The 19,214-nt window shown below is 38.4% G+C and overlaps 1 protein-coding gene across 5 annotated transcripts in view; it reads right to left on the bottom strand.

Moving 5' to 3' along the window:
* Gmps (guanine monophosphate synthase) overlaps window positions 1-19,214 on the bottom strand; it is a 65,134-nt gene that overhangs the window by 10,170 nt on the left and 35,750 nt on the right. For all 5 annotated transcript variants that reach the window (XM_076574189.1, XM_015989665.3, XM_076574188.1 and 2 more), the window contains 8 exons: window positions 18,359-18,462; window positions 14,553-14,746; window positions 14,140-14,305; window positions 11,107-11,258; window positions 10,340-10,513; window positions 6,456-6,561; window positions 4,101-4,216; window positions 2,319-2,444 (listed from right to left, as the gene is read on the bottom strand). In XM_076574189.1, the coding sequence (XP_076430304.1) occupies window positions 2,319-2,444; window positions 4,101-4,216; window positions 6,456-6,561; window positions 10,340-10,513; window positions 11,107-11,258; window positions 14,140-14,305; window positions 14,553-14,746; window positions 18,359-18,462 (1,138 nt within the window). The remainder of the gene's footprint in view (window positions 1-2,318; window positions 2,445-4,100; window positions 4,217-6,455; window positions 6,562-10,339; window positions 10,514-11,106; window positions 11,259-14,139; window positions 14,306-14,552; window positions 14,747-18,358; window positions 18,463-19,214) is intronic.

Raw genomic sequence — 19,214 nt, 5'->3', positions numbered from 1 at the left:
GGGATCTCAGGCATGAACCATCATACCCAGTTAAGTTTCATTTCAAAACAGAAATAAGGACTGGAGAGACGGTTCGGTGGTTAAAGAGCACTGGCTGCTATTGCAAAGGACCCAGGTTCAGTTTCCACACCCACATGTAGCTAACAACCATCTGTAACTCCAGTTCCAGGGGAATCCAACTCCCTCTACCGACCTTCGAGGATACTGATTTCAAACAGTATAGACATATATGCATGCAAAACACCCACACATATTAAATAATTTTTTAAAAGAAATCAGTCATCAAGCAAATGCCTCAAATGAGTATTAAAAACTTCTTTGAAAAAATCATAATGGATAACTATTTTAACTCAATACCCTATCTAGCAGGAGTTGCAAATCCTTAAGGTTCTTGAGTAGACTTGCTTAGAAATGTAAATTTTTACTACTATTGTTAACTGTGTTGAGAAAGAACACCACGTGTCACAGAAGAACTGAGAAAAGTTTAAAGAAAAACCTGTCTACACTTTTACTTGTATATTTCAGGCATTTGCCTGTAAATATCAGAGAAAACCTCAAATATAAACCTATGTATGATAAATCTATCCATAAGCCACTGGGGGTAAAAAAAATCAGTCACACAATTTCCAAGAATACTTCATAGACATTTAAAAACATTAAGGTACAGGTGCAGCCTTTTAAAAGAAAGGAAAACTAGACAAGTGTTCTGCAACCCAAACTGGCTCATCAGCTCTAACAAGTTAGCTCTGTCCGTGTTTATCTGCATGTGAACACAGCTCTCAGGAGTGGGTTGGTTCTTCTCTTTGACCATTTGGATTGCAGGGTTTGAATTCATCATTAGACTTGACAGCATACGCTTTTCTACCTGAGCCACCATGCTCAATATGAAAACAACTATACACGGATTTCAATAAAGGAAGAAGAATTTAAAATGCAGACCAATGCATTTAAGACAGCGTGTGTTTTAGCATTAGACAAAACAGTAAAATAATATGTTCCTATAAATAATTCTACTATAAAAGGACACTATTAAGAGCTTGGTCAGCACAATGGCAACCATCTTGAATGAAACCATACCCTCTGCTGTGATTCCTGCTGATGAGGATGGCCCTCTGCACACAATGGAAAACTAAAAGGAGGAAAGCACTATTTTGAGCTACTGCTATTTTTCTAGTTTTCACTGAGCAAATTACAGCACAGAAGGCTTCTTTAGCTTCTTATGACCAGAAACTTCCTGAAGGGTCATGTCAGACTTAATGTGGTCATTTCATGAACAGCATTCTAAAACCAAACTACAATTATTCTCACATGCTTTTACAACTAGAAAGGCAGAAAAGTAACTTAAAAAGCTATGGATCACTGCTAATGAGATGCCACATCAAAGATGAGATGATATTGGGCCTATATAATCTTCGATCACCTTAGAACATTCAGGCATATCCAGCCTCTGACACTGCAGCACAAGAGCAGTCATCGACAAAGATTCAAATTACAGACAATTAAATTACAACAAAAGCACAGGCAGCTGAGACAGGTCACCACACAAGCCTAACCACCTCAGCTCAAGCCCTGGAATCCATGTCACATGAAGAAATATGGCAGGATGCATGTGCAATCTAAGTACTCCTATGGGGGATGGGAAGCAGAGAAAGGAGAATCACTCGGCTCACAGTCCGCGGTCCTGTATGAAATGTGGCAGAAACAACAGACCCTGCTCCACAATACAGAAAGAGAGAACTGACAGCCAAAAGTTCATCTACACACACACACACTGTAATAAATCAGTGTGTACACATACACAAAAATTAAAAATAACTTTAAAAAAAAACATAGTAAAATCTCAGTGCTTTAAGTAAGATTATGTTTTTGTGTTGTTTTAGTCAGTCTAATCACATAGGCTTGTAGACCACAAGCTAAACATGTACATATCCATCTGATGCCTTCTTGCAGCTAAAGAAAGGCTTCTCAAGCCACAGCAGATCTCCTAAGTGTACAGATAATAAATAAGCACCTGACCTTTTGGTCCTGCTTCTCAAAGAGAAATAAACCAGCCAACCATGAAGTAAATGGTTCTCTGAAAGTTTTACTTTTGGTTAGAGGTGGGAAGGGAAAAAAAAGTTCTAAAACTACAAAATCTTGGCGTAAGCATTCAGTTCTTAAAAGCTCATTCACTCCATAACCACATATAAAACTTTTTTTATCTTTCTAAACCTGGAATATAATTTCACAATTAATTTTCCAAAGTAACTCCAAATTCAAACTTTGTGAAGACAAGCAGCAGGAAGTTCCATCCTAGTGAGGGAACTCACTTAACTCACCTGCACACCCACAGTTTTAATTGGCAGCAAGAAAGCATTCAACGAATGCAAACTGGTAATTTGCATTAGCTTCTCCTGGTCCTCTTCTGTCGTGCAGGCTTTGACTCTTTGTAATAGTGTATGAGGCTGAGAAAACCAAACAGACATTTTTCATGTTGTAAGAAATAAGTCCTTCATAGTCTTATGTACTTATACCAATTAGATTTTAACAGCATACCATGCAGTATGTGCTGTGTGCTACATACTACACCAGAAATTTCTGGGATAAGAAATATAAATTAAATTTATATACGCTGAGATTTTTACTTTTCTATCACCCATTTTTTCCCATTTTGTATTATTTTCCCCCTTTGTTCTCTTTTGAACTGGTGATTCTCCCAACTCATTTATTTCTCATTATTGGTTTGAAGTTAAATACTTGATTTCTATTCATACAGTTCCCTTTAAGTATGAACATGGTGACTGAAAAAGAATTAACCTTTCTATCCTTTTGGCAATACAATTGTTTTTAATGCTTTATATTTTGTTAGGTTCTAAACAGTAATAAATATATTACTGTAGTTAACTATTTTATGAAGTCCATGTATGTGTCCACTTCACTCATTTATAACTTTGCTCACCAGTCCCTCTTGTACATTGAAGATCTTCTAGCTCACCGCTTTGCCTACAGCCAGTGCCTTAGCAGTACTTCTCAACCACAGCTACACACCCCAGACTAACAAGGTCAGAAATCCTAGAGATGAGCAAGCAGACACTTCAAAAGCTCCCTTCAAGCCAGATGTGGCACACACCTGGAGTCCTAGCACTTGGGAAAATGAGGTAGAGGAACATGACTATGTCTGATAAAACAATTAGTATTTATACTCAGGCTTTCTTGTTCTCTGCTCCAAATACTAGAGATGAGGAAGGACTGAACGCAGGTAATAGACACAAGTAATCAAAAAATACATAAAGTTAATTTGTTTTTCTAATTGTCACAGACTTCATTTTTTAAATAAAGCTTATTTTTAAAAAAGGAATAAAAAGAACAAAAAATTCTCATCTCCTTCAGAACATTAAGAAAAAGCAATGCCTTCAATTTCTCAAGTCAAGGGCTATTGGTAGTGAAAGCTCTCATCTAGAAATGACTATTTGCTCTAGTTTTGATGACAGCTTAGCTGCACCATAGTCAACCCTCTAAGCACTGAGCACCTTGCTTTTGGTTTGTTTTCTGTTTTTATTCTCTCTCATACAATACATCCCAACCAAAGTTTCACCTCTCTCCACTTCTCCCAGTCTCCCCACCACCTTCTCCTCTCCCCTAGATCCACTCCTCCTCCGTTTCCCTTAGAAAGAACATAAGAGGTTACAGTACGACTAGGCACAAACCCTTGCTGAGAATTGAACCCAGGTCCTTTGGGAAAGCAGCCCATATAACCTCTGAGCCTCCATGTTTAGTCATTTATGTTTATTGTGCTGTGTACTTTATACTCTGCTTACCAGGTTTATTGCCTTCAGCCCAAGAGTTAAAACTCTTAAGTCTCACAGTAAGAATAGTGACTCATATCAGGGCTGGGTTAAGTAGGAGGAAAAGGGTCCCAAGAGCTTTTGAGGACAGGGGATATGAAGTCTTCTTTGGTTAAACAGACAGATCTTCCTAGTAGTCATGTCATGCTTTCTACACAGTCACTACAAGTAAGTATTGTTTTGAATTTTCAAAAACAAATTCATTTTAAAGCAAGAATATTAACAGCCATCTACTTTGTTCTTTGTATTGATTAGATATGTCAAGTCAGTTATTACCTTCTTAACACTTGCAGAAAAATCAGCTACTATTTTCAAAATATTGTTGGTTTCAGGAAAATCTTTACAAATATAGGGTTCTTCAGCACATATTACTCTGATTGCCAGGCCAGGACCTACAGAACAACAATTTTGAGCATAAACTTTATAATTACAATTTTAATAGAAAATGGACACTAACTCTAAAACATAAAACCCTTTAAATAAACACAAGATATTTAATTTTAATTGACTCCTAGCACTAAATTTCAAGGCTCAGAATGTAGTTCTTTAATCAAGCCAATGTTTAGGATGTACAAGGACCTGGGGTTTAATCTCAAACTAAACCAAACAAATACACACAAAGCATTTAATTTTAAGTGTTGTATTAATTTCCTCATCTCAATTTCCTAACCTATATATTCTCACAAAAATTTTCACCAGGAAATATTTTCATTAACACTAATATGGTAATTTGCTGAAAATCTCCTTATTAAGGGAATATTCCATCATATACAAATGTAAACAAAAATAATGAAGCACCTTAACTCATATGCTATTTAAATTTTGTTTTAAAAAGTGAAAATATTGCTTAATGCCAAGATATGAGCTACCACTTCTAGTTATCAATTATGCAAGCCATTAAATGGATGGATGGATGGATGGATGGATGGATGGATGGATGGATGGATGGATGGATGGATGGCAGGCAGAGTGCAGAGACAGCTCAGCAGTTAAAGTATTATTGCTCTTTAGAGGACTGGATTTCAGTTCCTAGCATCCAGGGACTCTGATGCCTCTTCTGACTTCTTTAGGCACCTGGCATGCCCATGGTGCACACACACATACATGCAGGCAGAACACATGAAAAAAAATGAATCTTACAAAAAAAACTAAAAAAAAAAGAATAAAAAAGGCATGCACAAATTCTGTTGCTTTGCTACACAACATGGGAAAAGTCACTTGAGATGTCTATAAGCAAAATGTAAGCCATATTCCATTAGTTACCCTCACTCTCATTCCTAGTTTTAGAATAAACAACAAGATTAGTTTTTAAAGCAGCTAAAATGTGTTTGCCAGTGAAATTTCACCTGATTAAAAAAAAATATTATTACATAAGCCTACCTAAAATGATGACCAAAGGCACAGGGCCAACTTGCACCCACCATCTTCTGCCACCATACACTTAGGGACTAAAGATCTAAATTACTAGATTTTTCTATCAAGTGCTAATTATTTCTAACATTGTTTTATGAAGGCAATGTGGCAGTTAAGAGTAAAAACTCTAAAATGGTGTTTTCTGCCTCACTTTTGGAACCAACCTCATACGTAAGTTTTCTTATCCATAAAACAAGATTATTATTTTCATGTGTGTGAGAGGATCAAATAAGACAGTATTTTAAGAACATTTTGCGGTGTGTGTCACATCACACAGTACTTCCAAAATGCTAGCCCTTATTTTTTGACTGGATCTTACTACATGGACCTAACTAGTCTACAACTTGGTACGTAAACCAGGTTATCCTTCAATTCATAGAGATCTGTCTGTCTCTGCCTCCCAAGTCCTGGGATTGAAGGAATGTGCCTCCATGCTGGGGTATTATTACTATGTTTTTAATTAGACCATTCTTCTATCACCTATTACAGAGAGCTAAAACAGGTTTGCATCTTAAACCATCTCAAAATAAAACAGATCAAGAGTCATAATGCTACCTTTAAATATCACTATTTTTTCTAGTATAGCAAATAACTAACTTTCTTGATGTCCATGAATTAGTTACATAGAACAAACACAGTGCAAAGAGTGCTTTACATTTGAATGAAATAGTTCTTCCATTCAACAAGATGTACTTAAGAAAACTTAAGAGAAAGGAGTTGGCAGTGTCTACATGAGGCTGAGGTAGGGAAACGCCTGAGTCCAGGCCACCCAAGAACTTGGGGGGTAAGGGGGAGGGGAATACAACGTTTTTTAATAGAACATATTCTTTTTTTAAGAGACTATCTTTAAAAGGCAGGTGAGGAGGGACATAAGTTTTAATTCTCTCTTCTTTCCATGGAATACATGATATATACACACAGTATTTCCGGTATAAGAACCCTAATCTACAACTGAGAATTATATAGAAATGTTATTAAAATCTCTATGTTCCACCCCCTCATCTGACAGCAACGTTACATGCCCGACTCCCAGGAATCATACAGTATCTAAACACAAACACAAAAGAGAACGAGTCATGTACTGGCATAAATATAGTAGGCACTTGAAAGAATTTGTTCCCTTGTCATGTCACGTAGTCCCTAAAAAGACAAACAATTCAGTGGCCTGAACTAAATCCACAAGGTCTACAAACAAACAAAACCTAAGTGTGTTTTTACCTGGAAAAGGATGCCTGGAGACCAATTCTTCGGGCAGGTCAAGCTCTCTGCCTAAAATCCTCACTTCATCTTTATGAAAATCTTTCAGAGGTTCTATTACTTTTCCCTACAAGGAGAAAAGGGAACCAATTAAAAGAGTTGACTTAGCCGGGCGGTGGTGGCGCACGCCTTTAATCCCAGCACTTGGGAGGCAGAGGCAGGCGGATCTCTGTGAGTTCGAGGCCAGCCTGGGCTACCAAGTGAGTTCCAGGAAAGGCGCAAAGCTACACAGAGAAACCCTGTCTCGAAAAACCAAAAAAAAAAAAAAAAAAAAAAAAAGAGAATGAACACAATAAAAAAAAAAAAACTATCACATTAAAAAAGAAAAGAAACCCTGTCTAGCCGGGCGTTGGTGGCGCACGCCTTTAATCCCAGCACTCGGGAGGCAGAGCCAGGCGGATCTCTGTGAGTTCGAGGCCAGCCTGGGCTACCAAGTGAGCTCCAGGAAAGGCGCAAAGCTACACAGAGAAACCCTGTCTCGAAAAACCAAAAAAAAAAAAAAAAAAAAAAAAAAAAAAAAAAGAGTTGACTTTATCATTTAAAATATTTTTTCCTATGAGGCTTAGAAGGAATTAGATGAGCATTTTAGTGGCATTCATATTCTTTGTTAAAACATTTTAAAGTATAAGCCTTGAAAGTCATATAAAGAAAAACAGATTTGAGGGCTGGAGACTGGAGAGAGAAATGGCTCATTGATGCAGACATACATGAAGACAAAATAACCAAACATGAAATAAAGACAATCTTTAAAAAAAAAAAAAAAAAATTCTGGGAAAACCCACCAGCTCTCATCTATTTCTCACAGGACACAGAAGACAACTGGGAAAAATAATGTTAGTGTTTAATTTTTCAAATGAGCTGGGTATGGTGGTGCACATCTTTAATCCTAACATTTGGGAAGCAGAGACATGAAAATCTCTATGAGTTCTAGGCCAGCCTGATCTACACAGAGAAACCCTGCCTAAAAAACAAGAAGAAGAAAAAAAAAAAAAAACTTTTCTAAATGGTATCAAAAAAATGATAGGAAGAAATACGTATTATTTCATGTATATAGGTATGCTGTGGAATAATCCTTCTGTACACTCTGAATATATGTCACCATGTCCCATGACTGGTTTAATAAACAAGCTGAGGGGTTGGGGATATAGCTCAGTAGAGCGCTTGCCTAGCAAGCGCAAGGCCCTGGGTTCGCTCCTCAGCCCTGAAAAAAAAAAAATAAATAAAAAGTAAAAAATAAACAAGCTGACTGGCCAATAGGTGAACAGGATCAAGTTAGGTGGTAAAGCCAAACTGAGAAGGCTGGGATGAAGAAGGGCAGAGTCAGAGGAGTCAGAGGAGTCAGAGGAGTCGCCAGTCAAAGGGAGAACGAGTCACATAAATGAAACAGAGAAAAGTAATGAGTCTTGGGGCAGCACGTAGATGAATAAAAATGGGTTACATTTTAAGAGTTAGTAACAAGCCTGAGCTATTTTTGGCCAAACATTTATAATTTATATTAAGTCTCCAAGTCAGTTATTTGGGAAGTGGCTGCTGGTTATTTGGGAGCAAGCGGTCAGGACAGGAAAAGTCCGCCTACGTAGTAGGTATTTTGTCTGCATGTATGTACATGCATCGCTTGTATGTCCATCAGATCCCCTGGAACTAGAGTTACAGAGGATTGTGAACTGCCATGTGGGTGCTAGGAACTGAACTCCAGTCCTCTGGAAGCAGTCAAATGTTCTTACTGATGACCCATTTCTCCAGCCCCAGGAAAAAATAATTCTCATATTAAATTAAAACTCAGTATATGCGCAAAGGATATGAACAGACATTTCTCCGAGATATACAAATGGCCAATAGCACTTGAAAAGATTCTGTACATTATTATAGGGAAATGAAGAGCCAAACCACAATGAGCTTAAGTGTGGCAGCGCACATCCGCAAACAGTACTGGGAAGCCAAGGTAAGGGGAGAAAGCACATTCAAAACCATGGAAATCCTGTCTCAAAGAACAAAAAAAAAAAAAACCAGAGCTCTCACTTCTCAAGGATAACCAAAATCAGCAGCAACACAACTATTAGGATGGCTATCAAAGAGAAATACAAGATAGCACGTGGTGGTCAGAACGTACAAAAACTGCAACTCCTGTGGTACTTTTGGTTAAAAAAGTAAAGTGATGCAACTACTATGGAGAGCATGGAAGGTCCAGAAAAGAAAATTAAAAACAGAACTGCAGTGCTAAGTATGTATATTGAAGAACTAAAAGTCGGCTCTTGAAGCATTAAATGTATCTATACCTGTGTTCATAGCAAAACTCACAATATCCAAATGATGGATGTACCACAAATGCTCACTGATGAGTAATTAAATAAACAAAATATGGTACACACATGCAATGTTGTATTACTTAGCCTTTGAAAAGAAGGCAATCCCATCATACAGTACACAACATTAAACCTAAAGGACATTAGGCTAAGTATGAAATAAGCTAGTAACGACAAGACAATCCTGAAGGAGAAGAAAGGGAAGACACTTTTGTACGATCCCACCACATCAAGTATACAAGGTAGTCAAATAGAAACTTAAAGTGAAAGGGTGGTTATCAGGCAGTAGGGCAGGAAAGGGGAAGGCAATGGATGGGTAAGTTTCAGTTCTGCAAACACAGCAAGTTACAGAGCTTTTACTATTCTTATTCTATTCTAGATGATGGGATTTATTTTATGTTTCATACAACAATTTTTAAAGACAGATAAGTCTTGATAAGACATGGAAAATGAGAACTTTTAACTCTTTGCCGTGGTAATGTATAAATTCAGCATTTTGGACAACAGTCTGGCAGGAAACCAAAATGTTAAAGAGTCATTGTATGATTTAGGAATTATTTGTTTTTCAAACATGATCATCTATAATCCTGGATTTTAACTTGGTATGTAGCTGAAGATGACCATGCAACTCTGGATCCTCCTGCCTAGACTTCCTGAGTGATGGGTTTACAGGGTTGCACCGTTACATTGTGCTACTCTAGCAATTCTATACCCAGGTATCCACTGGAAGAAAATGCATGTTTACAAGCATTTGTAACCAATATTCATAACATCATTTCTAATAGCCCCAAATGGGCAACGTCCACCAACTAAAAATGTGAACGCATATACACAATAAAATATTATTTGGCTATAAAAAGGAATAAATTAAATTACACCATAGATGAACCTTGAAAATATATACTAAATCATGGCACTCAGGAGGTAGAGGTTAGAGAGTCACCAGTCAGCCTCAGCTATATAACAAGTTAGAGGCAGGAGATACACGAGACCATCTTTTTAAAAACAAAGCAAAAAACCAATCATAAAAGGCCACAAACAAGATGTCTAAAACGAGGGAAACTACAGAAGCAGAAATGAGTGGTCTGCAAGGCATAGTAGCCTTTAACCCCAGCATGTGAGAGGCAGAGGCAGGTAGATAGCTGAGCCTAAGGCCCAAATGATCTACATAGCAAGTTCCAGGCCAGCCAGAGCTACATACAGACCATGTCTCAAAAAATAAAAACACATACAAATAAAACAAAACAAAAAACCCTAGTGGACAGTGGTTGTCTAGAGTTGACAGGGGAAATGGGGTGGGGTACAGTCAGAATGAAGAATGACTGCTAATGAGCACAAGATACATTGGGTTCCTTCTGGGGGTAACAGAATTAGTTTGTGGAGATGGTTAGTCAACTGTACAGTACTGGGAAGAAGAAAGAAAGGATGGGGAAAGGGAAATGCCCTGTGTCTGTGTACACACACACACACACACACACACACACACACACACACACACACACACACACACACACACCATGGAAAAGTTCTCACAGCCTTTACCTCTTCCCTCAACTTTCTGATAAGTTCCGTGTCATTGTGGTGGGTTTTGATGAGTTCAGCTTTGCCACTAGCAACAAGGGATGCACTTTCGATTAGATCAGGCCGTAAAGTGCCTTGGGCAAGGAAAACCTCCTCTGGCTTCAAACTCATTTCTCCAATTACTTCATTGGCAATCTGTTACCAACAAAAACACAACAGTCTTCTAAGAAATCAATCTTTTTAACAAAATTAATGAAATTTGAGTCTTTGCAGTACCAACCAGGAAATTAAAATATCAAACCATGAAAAACAAATTTCTGAAAATATGTACATTGTATGATTCAAAAATATATGTGAACATTCTCTTCAGTACTCCCTGAATATGGCCACTAGTAAACCCAATAGAAGAGCAGTGCCAGCAGAAAGGTCCATTCCTAAATATCGAAACACCAGCTTAGCAATATGCACGCTTTTTACATCAAAAGATGTAAATAGGACATAGACCTCACCCTGCCACCACCCACTTTACGTTTATCTTAAAAAATAAAATTAGCCAATTTTGTTGATATTATGATAAAAACACACTAAAATTCACATGAAACAGTAAACACTGCACACATTAAAAGAACGGTACCTTAGCCAGGTGTGGCAGCACGCCTTTAATCCCAGCAGAGGCAGGTGGGTCTCTGTGAGTTTGAGGACAGTCTGGTATACAAAGCTAGTTCTAGGACAGACAAGGATACAGAGAAACCCCGTCTCAAAAAAAAAAAAAAGAAAAGAAAAAATACCTTAACAAAAGTATCACCAATGATTTTTCTTTTCTCCTCAGGACTTGTAGTCATATTTAATGTTTTGCTAATTCTTTTTCGTGGGGTCCTGTCTTCATCTGAGATTGGTAGAGTAGTTGTTCCATTGTAGAAAGAATGAGCAGCATTTATCACTGGGAGAGATGTAAGAAGTATTTTAAACTATTATATTTCTTTACATCATAAATATGTCAAGGCATAGAAAGAAAACCAAGATGGACCCTTTGATATCCCTTACATTGCCCATATGTTCAAAAACCAGCAATAAACCAGCCAAGAGTTCAGATTTGGGAATTTATTAAGAGAACTCTGTAGCATTAAATATGAGAGCACACCACTGCCAACGGTGCTGGTTGCTTTCCCTCCATTCAGTGTTCCATAGAACAAGTCAGCACTTGTTATATGCAGATGAGCCCTAACACTGGCAAATGCAGTGGCTCCTCCACAGAAAACCAAAGTCCTCACAGAACAGCACACTAACCAGCTTCTTTAAAAACTGCTATCTATACATTTACAATTACCTGGATATCCCTGTATTTATTATTACAAAAGACCAAAAAATCATGCTAGTTCAATGGCAAAGTGTTTGCCTAGTGTGTAGAAGGCCCTGGGTTTAATTCCCAGTACTGGCAAATGGGAAGCAGGTAAGGAATTCTGGAAGAAACTACGACCACTATCTAGTAGCAGAGCATAACTGCTGATATGCTTCAGCACGAGATGATGAAGTAGCCTGCTGTTTTAATCAGGGTCCATCCAAGACCTGTAGGTCCTTCTCTTAACTTATTGCGTTACCCTCAAGCTCCTGCCTACCAACAACATTCGTACAGGTGAACAGAGCACAGGAGGGAAGGAGGGAATCACCTTTAATGTAGCTGAGTTCTGTTTCTATTCTAGAGTAGTACTCTAACTTCAACTACTGGTGCCAGTGTTGCAAGTCCAAGGTCTCTTAGGAAGCCCTCAGCTTTCTTCAGGTCAGGACAGTAGGAGCATGCTCTGCATTAAGGAAAACCATCTGCTTCCCATGTTTTCAAATAGTTCCTGCCCGTGGCACACCCAGAGACTCATTCCTCCCACAATCCAATGTTCCTACTTCCTAAACCTCCCTAGAACTCTGCAGCCTACATCAGCTTGTTCCTTACTGGTTCCCTTCCCACTTTAGCCCAGACTTTAAATTCTACTGATGCAAGTTTTTGTCATTAAAATTTCTCTAACAGGAAGGTTCCCTTAAAAAACAGAATAATAAGATACCTTTAAAGCACATGGGGCAGTAACAAGAATTTGACTACATACAAAAATGGTTACTACAAACAATACTAAACTAAAACTAAAGGCATCTCCAGGCCAACTCTTCCTCAGCCTGACCTCAAAATGTTTACAATAAACCCCACACAACAGAGACAACTAGACTGCAAAGAGGAAATTAAAGCTATCGACCTCTAGTTGCAGAGAGAGAGAGAGAGAGAGAGAGAGAGAGAGAGAGAGAGAGAGAGAGAGAGAGAGAGAGAGAGAAAGAGAGAGAGAGAGAGAGAAAGTTCTTAGTTGTAAACTCCCAAACTATACAGTCCTGTGAAGACCCTGCTAGGTCCCAGCTGGGACTCTGGAAGGAGACTGACTAGTGAGGGCCCTTCAAAGTTAAACTTCATTAGCTTATCCGAGAGAACCCCCCTCAGACACCTGCATGTGACCACCTAGTGTTCTTCTACTATTTGCTTATTCCCTCTCCTTGTGTCACTGGGCCTGTTGATGCCTTTGCAGTTGGTCACGCTTTAAAAAGGAAAGACACTATCTAGGAATCATCACCTTAGCCTCAGCCTTGTAGCATCAATTCCAATTAAGTTAATATATAACTATGTACATTGCATTTTTAGTCTACTATACCAGAACTGTAGCTACTTATACCTTTTTTAGAGAATAAGAAATATCCATAAATATAATAAAGTTTATTAATGTAAAAAACAAGTTTATTAGTCATCATTGTCCTTTAAAGTAACAGTAAACTGGTGGGTGGTGATGGTGCACACCTTTAATCCCAGCACTCAGGAGGCAGAGGCAAGCGGTCTCTGTGAGTTCGAGGCCAGCCTGGTCTACAGATCGAGTTCTAAGGTAGCCAAGACTGTTACACAGAGAAACCCTGTCTCGAAAAACCAAACAAATAAACAAAGTAAGAGTAAATAAATAAACAAATAAGAGTAACAGTAACTGAGGATCTCTGTCTTTTTTTAAACTGTGTGTGTGTGTGTGTGTGTGTGCGCGCGCGCGCAAGCATGCAGCTATGCATGCAGATATTGTGTCTTCCTCTATCATGCTCCACCAATTTTTTAATATAGGGTCTCTCACTAAATGTGGAGCTCACTAGTTCAGCCAGACCAGTTAGCCAGCAAGCACAGGGATTACCCTATCTCTACCTTCCCAGTTTGAGGATTATAAGCAAACAGACACATCTGGCTTTTGAATATGGGTCCTAAAAATAAATTCAGGTTCTCATGCTCGTGTGGGAAGCACTTTACCAACTAAGGTACCTACAGTCTAGCTATGTTGCCTAAGATAATTCCAAGCTCCTGGTTCAAATGATTGCCCTGCCTCAAGTCTCCTAAGTAGCTAGGATGGAAGGTGCACATAACACACATATCTGGCTAATTACAGACTTTTAATCTCTATTCTCTGTATGAGCTTGGGTGCAAAACAACCTGTATTTGTAGAAGAGCTTAGATACTCACTTGCATAGGTAATGTTATGAAATCAGAGAAGATGGAAGATTTTGAAAGAATGAGGAAGACAAACAGAAGAGAATAGAATGGTATATGCTAAATGGTAACTTACCAATTTCAGTAACCTAGTATAACAGTAAATGTTATCTAAGTTTTATATTGGACACTTCTTGATACTACACTTGATCTTAGTCAAAAGGCCAAGAAGCTATTGGACCCTTCTTGAAACAGAAAATTATATATGTGAACTAGGGAAAACTAGGCTTGAAGAAATAACGCCTGGTATAATCTCATGGTTAACTAATACCTTTGACCTGAATTCCAAGCTTTTTGAGGGCCTCTTCAACAGACTGGCTTTCTCGTTTTCTCATAAAGCCATTATCAATGTGCACAGCAATAACTTGATCTTGGTTCAAAGCACGATTCAGTAAAGCTGTACAAACAGTTGAATCTACACCACCACTAAGTAAAACCTGTAAATGAGGGGGGAAAAAAATCAAACAGGAAAAACAAACAAAAAATAAACACTATCACCTTGTATAATTATTTAAAAATGCTGTATATATTAAAGATATGTACAGTAACTGAAAAAAGACTCTTAGGTGATGTAACACACACATTATATATATATTCTGTCAGTTGTCAAGGCTAAGCAATCCAGCTCTGGTTTCTAATATTTGTAACATAAGTTTGTAGACTCCCAGGTGATCAACTGCTTACCAATACTTTCGATGTGCCTACTCTCTCTTTGATCTCTCGAATGCATTCAATTTCTCGGTTCTGCACAGTAAAGGTCCCACTGCATCCAGCTACATCATACAGGAAATTCTTCAGTATTACTTTCCCATTTTCTGTAAGGCCAACTTCAGGGTGAAACTGTACACCATATAGCTTTTTAGATTCATTGGCTATACCTTCATGGAGAAAACAGTCACAAAATTTTTGTTCAATATATAACTAATAGTCATGATCCATTCCTCAAAATCTCTCTTATGTTAAATGTAATATGCCTTATTCAACTTTTAATTACAGAGAAAGAAAATATATATGTAAACCTACATTGCTATAATCTTTATAAAGTATACAGCAAAAAATGAGATGTAGTACAGGGCAGAGATTATTTCACTAGATTCTCACTTCTCTATCATTACTTTGGTTTTCTTATCTATTTAATATAGAGAACAACTCAGTTTTGGTTCTCAGTCCTAGTGGCTTCCACATATATTTGGCAACCCTCAATTCCCAACATTTAAAAAAAAAATCTTCATACATTGAACTTTTCAATATTTTCTATTATTTCTTTTTTGAGTTCCATTAACTACAAATGCAGGTTGAATAACCCTACTCAGAAATGTTTGGGTTCAGAAGTGTTTAAGGTGTCGTGGTGGAACAGTTTCCAAGATTAAAATGTTCTACTCTTCAGGGAAGCCCTGTAGGCAGTAAGGTGAACAACTTAAAACAGCTTTGGGACGCCCCTGAAATTGACCGGAGTCACTAGACCTGCCAGGGCAAGCAATGAAAGCACTCTCCAAGATGGGAGAGCTGAGCTGCAAATGGACTGAGACCAGACCAGCTGCCTGGAAGAAGCAGAAACCAGCCCAGCTGTCTGGCCAGCCATTTAGAACAATTTAGGAACCTACAAAAGGCACTCTCCAACCTACTGAGATGCCAGCAATCTGTGTGTGCAATGTGCTCTAGGTTCCCAGCTTTATGACGCTTTGGTGATGCAGCTGTCTAAGTCATTTCTATTCTTGTAAGTAACCTCTCACTCATATTACTGTAACCTCAGTGAAACTCAATGGTTCACTAAACTGGACTTTGATGGTGTCCATACTTCGGTCCATTATGAATTCCCTATCTGGAGCGAGTAGAAGTGTATGCTGTGTCTCCTCAGACAAAGTTTGGTCACATATAAATATTTTGGTATTAACTTTTTGTATGAGACCCAAGTACAAACATAAAATTCACTAATATATATCACAGACAAGTAGTCTAAAATTACACAGTATTTTAAGTGTACTTGCATTCTGACTGCAACTTGCCATTTGGGAGCACTCAAAAAACTTGCAACTTGTGATTTCAAGTTAGTAATCAAATAGTTTTGGATCGTGGGCAATTTCAGTTATTCAGATTAGAGATATTTACTATATCATTTCACCTACTTCAGGGTTTAACGAATCATCTGCCAAGCAACAGGGGCTGGGCTAGGGGCTTTACATGAGCATCACTATCCTTATTTTATGGTTCATGCAGCAAGAATTTGCCTCAACTCGGGGCTGGAGTGAAGGCTCAGTGGTTAAGAGCACCAACTGCTCTACCAGAGGACCCAGGTTCAATTCCTAGCACCCACATGCAGCTAACAACTGTCTGTAACTCTAAGATCTGACACCCTCACAGACATACATGCATACACCAATGCACATAAAATAAAGATAAATAAGTTGTTTAAAAAAAAAAAAAAAAAAAGAATTTGCCTCAACTCTTAAGTAACCAACTTGTGCCTGGAAGTCAAGATCCAAAGCCTTTATTTGGCTTCCAGGGTAGCACTCTTGGTATACTTTTATCTCACTGTTTGCTCCTCCTTACTCTTCACCACTGGTCCCTCTTCTCCAGGCCTATCTCTACATATGGAAACTGCCAGTACTTGGCCCTTAAATGTCTTCTCCATAAACTCTTAAGTGATCTCACATTCTAATAATCCTAATATTCTATTCTTAGGCTCATCTGTATAACTGCAGGCTAGATTTCTCCTCTGAAGTCAAGATGTATTAACTGCCTACTAGACACCTTTGGTTTTTGTTTTGTTTTATTTTGTTTTGTTTTTTAGATTAATATTGATTCTTTAATAATACAGACTGAGATGGATTTGGGGGAATTCTAAATGAAACCAGAAAAGGTTACTAGATGTCTCCTTTGTGTCCTTCCTAACCCAATGATCCAGAACATACGGTTGTTACAACTTTGTGCATTTTGTTGACAAAAATCAATTTTTCATTACAAACATTTGAACGGTTATGAATTTTTCCTTTTTGGGAAGTTGAATAGGCAAATAGTTACTCATCATCCAGAGCTAAACCACTATCAATGATTCAGTGACACCTTTGTTTTGATGTTTAATAAATCATCTTGAGTTAAAGCACATGAGTTCTTTCCCATTAGGCAAATAGAAAGTCTACCCATCTGTTACTAAAGCAAAAAAAAAAAAAAAAAAAAAAAAAAAATCCAGCATTTAAAACTTGACTCTTTTACTACTTGCTATACCATACTCAATCCTGTAGCAAGAAATCTAATTGGTCTTAATAATAAAAACCCAGAATCAGATATCAGGGCAAATGCTAAAAGGTCAGAGAAGTAAAGAAGCAGTCAAAGTAACCTCTTACCTCTCTGAATCCTCCTACCGAAAAGGGCAGAGCTCCTGTCTCTGCCCACCTTATACTCCTCTCTCCACCCAGCCATATCACTTCCTGTCTCCTGTCTATACAGACCTCCAGACCTCTATGGTTAACTAATGCCTAGCTCCACCCTCTAATCTTCAGATATGCTTTATTTGTTAGAGCACAAACAAAATATCACTATACAATTCAGTAACAAACCTCTGGTCTGTCCATTCAGAGCATTACCACAATCCAAAGATGTGACTAGTCCACTTCTACCAGCCTGCTCTAAACTTCACTTTTTCTCCTCTGATCACCAGAATACACAGCCTTCCTGCTTGTACTTTGACCTAGTTTATTTTCTTCTCATGGTAACATAATCCTGAAATTAGATCGTGCCTATCCTTTATTCAGAATACCACCTACCTAGGAAAAAAGCCAAAGCCTTACAGTCACTCAAAGACCCCACTACCTTAATCTCATGTCAGACTTACTCTTGCTCATTCTCACTACAGCCCCAGCTCAGGACCTCTGTCTGCCCTCACCTCTTCTCTCAATATCTAGGTAAAACAGTAGCATCACTAATCACACTAAGGCTCACTACTGCTTGCTTTTTCCATGTAAATAACCTCTGACATATATTCTTTGAAGGACACACACACACACACAGAGTGACAACTTCCTCCTAAACCACACACACACACACACACCTGCTTTCACCTGCACAGTCCTTTGCTGCTGTCCTGCCTGAGTCAGAAAGCAGCCACTTGAACCTCTTTCTCACCTTCTTGGGCTCACATACAGACACCTACATTCATATGAATCAACTGTTTTTAATTTAAGTATTTTAAAGCATTATGTGACTTAGGGATAATTCCCTTGGTTAATGATGGATCCACACTGACAATAGCTGTGAAAAAATAAGAGTCCACAAGCTGACTCATGTGGATAAAGGCACTTGATGCCAAACCCGGCAAACTAAGTTCAATCAGTGGGATCCAAACAGAGGGAGGAAAAACCCTTAAGTGGTCCTCGGATCCTTAGACACAATAAAAATAAACATTTTAAATGAAGACTTATTTAAAAGTATCTCATACAGAATCATGACGACTCTAAAAATTTAGTGAAATCTGCATAATTTATAACTTTTACCTGCCACGATGTTCCCAGAACGTGCTACAACCTTGAATCCATCAGCTACTTTGTCTACACTGTCTCCATGTGTAAGTAAAACAATTTCTTCCTTCTGAAGGCCCCTAAACATAAAAAAAGAAAGATTTTTAAATTTACACACAAATATCTCAATGAGAACCATGATGAATATGCCATTGTCCTGGCAGTTTTATGTCAACGTGACAGAGACACAGGGTAGAGTCATCAGAGTGAGGAACCTCCATTGAGAAAAAGAGACAGTGACACAGGGTAGAGTCATCAGAGTGAGGGACCTCCATTGAGAAAACGCCTCCAGAAGGCTGGAAGCAAGCCTCTAGGGCATTTTCTTAATTAGTGACTAATGGGGAGATTAATCCATAATAATGCAGCCCGTTATGATGGTGCCACCCCTGGGCTGGCTGTCCTGGGTTCTGTAAGAAAGCAGGCTGCACAACACGGAGGGAGACAAGCCAGTAAGCAGCATTCCTTCATGGCTTCTACATCAACTCCTGCCTCTAAGTCCCTGATCTGCTTGAGTTCCTGTCCTGACTTCCTTTACTCACAAACAGTGATGTGGGAGCCTAAATTGAATAAACTCTTCCCTCCAAGTTTCTTTGCTCACTGTGTTTCATCACAGCAATAGTAACCCCTAAGACAGCCATTTTGTTTAGAAATATGTTTGCTATACGGTAGATTAAGAAAATTTAGGGGGTAAAAGTTATGTAGCAATGTTGTATGATATTTTGTTTGTGTTCTGACAAATAAAGCTTGCCTGGAGATCAGGGGGTAGAGCTAGCCACTAGTTAACCATAGAGGCCAGGCAGTGGTGACACACACCTTTAATCCCAGCACTTGG

Source organism: Peromyscus maniculatus, chromosome 6 (assembly GCF_049852395.1).
Source record: "Peromyscus maniculatus bairdii isolate BWxNUB_F1_BW_parent chromosome 6, HU_Pman_BW_mat_3.1, whole genome shotgun sequence".
NCBI lineage: Eukaryota > Metazoa > Chordata > Mammalia > Rodentia > Cricetidae > Peromyscus > Peromyscus maniculatus.
The sequence above is the reverse complement of the archived record's forward strand: the minus strand, read 5'-3'. Positions and strand labels throughout refer to the sequence as shown.